Raw genomic sequence first — 3163 nt, forward strand, 5'->3', positions numbered from 1 at the left:
AAAGTGAAAGTTAAAGCAGTGAATAAATGTCAAAATGCGCTGGCTTAACTGCAATTGTTAATCATTTAATGTGTGGTATCAGTACTATAAATAAACTCTATCAGCATATCATTCAGAACTAGAGAGGAAATTAGAATTATACAACCACAAACAGAAAGGCTTCAGACTCAAGAATCACAAGTAGACCAAAGTAACAGAAAATTCTGCTCTATAGAATACCCCCAAGACCACATCTTCACTTGACTTGCTCACCATTCCTCAAGTGGGTTTTTTTGTTGGTGTTAAAACAAGTTAGATTTGGACATTGCTTGAACAATTAATGTGGTAGACAGATAGCCCATTCTTACACCACTAGCCGAGGCCTGTACTTTTCATAAGTATTTATCATTACCGCTACAGTAAACTCTGCCAAGTGTTCATCACAAATTAAACGAGAGAAAAAAAAAAAGTGTTTCCTTTGCTTTCAAAAAAGACCAGGCAACAGACTTGCATCAGTTCAGGAATTACTTCTCAATGTGCAGGAACTCTACAAGAAGTCTTCATGTTCCCACCTCAGTCAGCTTGCACCGAACATTTCCTGGGATGCATAGCAGATGTACAGGAAGCCATCAGAATCCTGGAATTCTTGGTCCAGTTCAAGAATGGTGGCATGCATATTTGAGAGACTGCTGTTCTTCACCACAAAGTAAAAAGCTTGATTAGGTGTTAGAGCCAACCTGGTCCTAAAGGAAAAAGGGCAAACTCATTAACATTTCATATCTTCCTTCCTTCTCTTTCCCCCCCCCAAAAAAAAACTACTTAACCACATCAGTCCTTTCTGATATCCACGTTATTCACCTCATAGCTACAAGTTTGTGCTTCTATAGAATGTTCAGTCTCCAAATTCCTTCATAGAAATCATAATAGAAACCCTACAGTACAGAAAGAGGCCATTCAGCCCATCAAGTCTGCACCAACCACAATCCCACCCAGGCCCTACCCCCATATCCCTACATATTTACCCACTAATCCCTCTAACCTACGCATCTCAGGACACTAAGGGGCAATTTTAGCATGGCCAATCAACCTAACCCGCACATCTTTGGACTGTGGGAGGAAACCGGAGCACCCGGAGGAAACCCACACAGACACGAGGAGAATGTGCAAATTCCACAGACAGTGACCCAAGCCAGGAATCGAACCCAGGAGCTGTGAGCAGCAGTGCTAACCACTGTGCTACCGTGTTGCCCCATTGACCACAGGTTCATAGAACCTCTACAGTGCAGAAGGAGGCCATTTGGCTCAGAGCCTGCACCAATCCCATCCAAACCCTAACCCTGTAACACCATGTATTTACCCTAACAAAGGGACAATTTACTACAGCCAATCCACCTAACCTGCACATCTTTGGAGAATGATGGGAAACCAGAGGAAACCCACAGACATGGGGAGAACCTGCAAATTCCAGTGACCCGAGGCTGGTATTTGGAATACTGCGTCCAGTTCTGGTAGCCACACTACCAGAAGGACGTGGAGGCTTTGGAGAGAGTACAGAGGAGGTTTACCAGGATGTTGCCTGGTATGGAGGGGCTTATTTGTGAGGAGAGATTGGGTAAACTGGGGTTGTTCTCCCTGGAAAGACAGAGGATGAGGGGAGACTTAGAGGTGTATAAAATTATGAAAGGCATAGATAGGGTGAACGGTGGGAAGCTTTTCCCCAGGTCAGTGGTGACGTTCACAGTGAAGGGGGGGGGGGGGGGGGGGTGGAGGTTTAACACAGATATCAGAAGGACATATTTTACAGAGGGTGGTGGGGGCCTGGAATGCGCTGCCAGGCAAGGTGGTAGAGGCGGACACACTGGGAACGTTTAAGACTGATCTAGATAGCCATATGAACAAAGTGGGAATGGAGGGATACAAAAGAATGGTCTAGTTTGGACCAGGGAGCGGCACAGGCTTGGAGAGCCGAAGGCCCTGTTCCTGTGCTGTATTGTTCTTTGTTGGAGTTGAACCCAAGTCCTTGGTGCTGTGAGGCAGCAGTGCTAACCACTGTGCCACCCTTCCATTATTCAAGTCAAATCCTGTAGGTTATTAAAGTCCAACCCTCCACATTTTAGTCTCCCTTACCAGCAGTGGAAGCATCAACTTTAAAAATCAACCACCAAAGCCTTTATCAGCTTACTCCCACAATCTTCTTCCAGGAGCCCCAGCTTGCCTGATGGGGCACAACACCTTGTGGAATTATAATTTATTTGTTACAGCTGTCATTCATACCATTCCTCTCACTTCCCAAACCCCACAAGAGACAGGCCACCAGGAGTTGGGACCTGCACACCAGACAGGCACCATTTACAAATGGCTATTTTGCCAGTGCATCAATCTCAAAATATCAGCAAGAAAAAAAAATTTTGTTACCAACTTCAAGTGTTTGGGATCTGATTGTAAATGTTATGAGCAGGTTAATGATACCTGATGATGGTGATGAAGTGGCTCACAATCACATCCTGAGGAACCAGAAACTTGGCTTTATCCAGTGGCTTCAAGTATCTTTCTCCAGGATACCGTTCCACAATAACCTGCAGAGAGAAGGGGGTGTCCATCACCAGAGAGAGAGAGACAGACATTGACTCAATCAACAACTAGGCAACTCTTACCGGTATTTTCTTTGGGTATTTGGATCGAATAAAGGTAGATTCTTCTTTCCTTGCAGCTATTTAAAAATAGAGGAATTGGAAAACAACAGTTAAAGTTCCCGGGCTCAAGTTAACAAATTAAAAGGGAGTTTTTTTTAAGGGTCAATGCAGATAGATTTACCAAAGGTCTTTCTGTGTTTGAAGCGCTGAGCTCCGTGAGTCTGATGCACCACTCCCATGCTCCACATTCCAGCTTTTCCAATCTACTCCTTCACCCAGCCGCTTTGTTTCTCACCCGGTTAATTCGCTGAGTAGGCGGTGGATCCGGGCCTGGAGTAGCCTATTTAACTGGAATGGGCCGACTAGCTAACTAACCACACAAGTGGTTCAAATGACCCGACCGAGACTGAGCCACTTCCCTCCACTTATAATAATCCTAATTAGTAATGACAACATGTGAGAGAACGAGTCAGAATAGACAACAACAAAGACCTTTGTTCCTTTTTAATTGTCAATTAGGGTTACCTTATTAAAAGTGTTAAAAAAAAGGC

The 3163-nt window shown here is 44.5% G+C and overlaps 1 protein-coding gene across 1 annotated transcript; it reads right to left on the minus strand.

Annotated features, from left to right (window-relative positions):
• Positions 1 to 556: 556 nt before the first annotated feature.
• Positions 557 to 2851, minus strand: LOC144504891 (microtubule-associated protein 1 light chain 3 gamma-like). The gene is made up of 4 exons (XM_078230639.1): positions 2794 to 2851; positions 2634 to 2689; positions 2449 to 2555; positions 557 to 722 (listed from the first exon to the last, which is right to left on the minus strand). Exons 1-4 carry the CDS (start codon positions 2849 to 2851, stop codon positions 557 to 559), a joined length of 387 nt encoding a protein of 128 aa, XP_078086765.1.
• Between the last annotated feature and the right edge of the window lie 312 nt (positions 2852 to 3163).

Source organism: Mustelus asterias, chromosome 15, assembly GCF_964213995.1.
Source record: "Mustelus asterias chromosome 15, sMusAst1.hap1.1, whole genome shotgun sequence".
In the NCBI taxonomy this organism is placed as follows: Eukaryota; Metazoa; Chordata; class Chondrichthyes; order Carcharhiniformes; family Triakidae; genus Mustelus; species Mustelus asterias.

Coding starts and splice junctions, on each gene's coding strand:
- LOC144504891 (XM_078230639.1), bottom strand. CDS start 2,851: ATGGGAGTGGTGCATCAGACTCACGGAGCTCAGCGCTTCAAACACAGA. Junction 2,690..2,793: donor CAAACACAGAAAGACCTTTG/GTAAATCTATCT, acceptor ATTTTTAAATAG/CTGCAAGGAAAGAAGAATCT. Junction 723..2,448: donor CACTTCATCACCATCATCAG/GTATCATTAACC, acceptor TTTTTCCTTTAG/GACCAGGTTGGCTCTAACAC.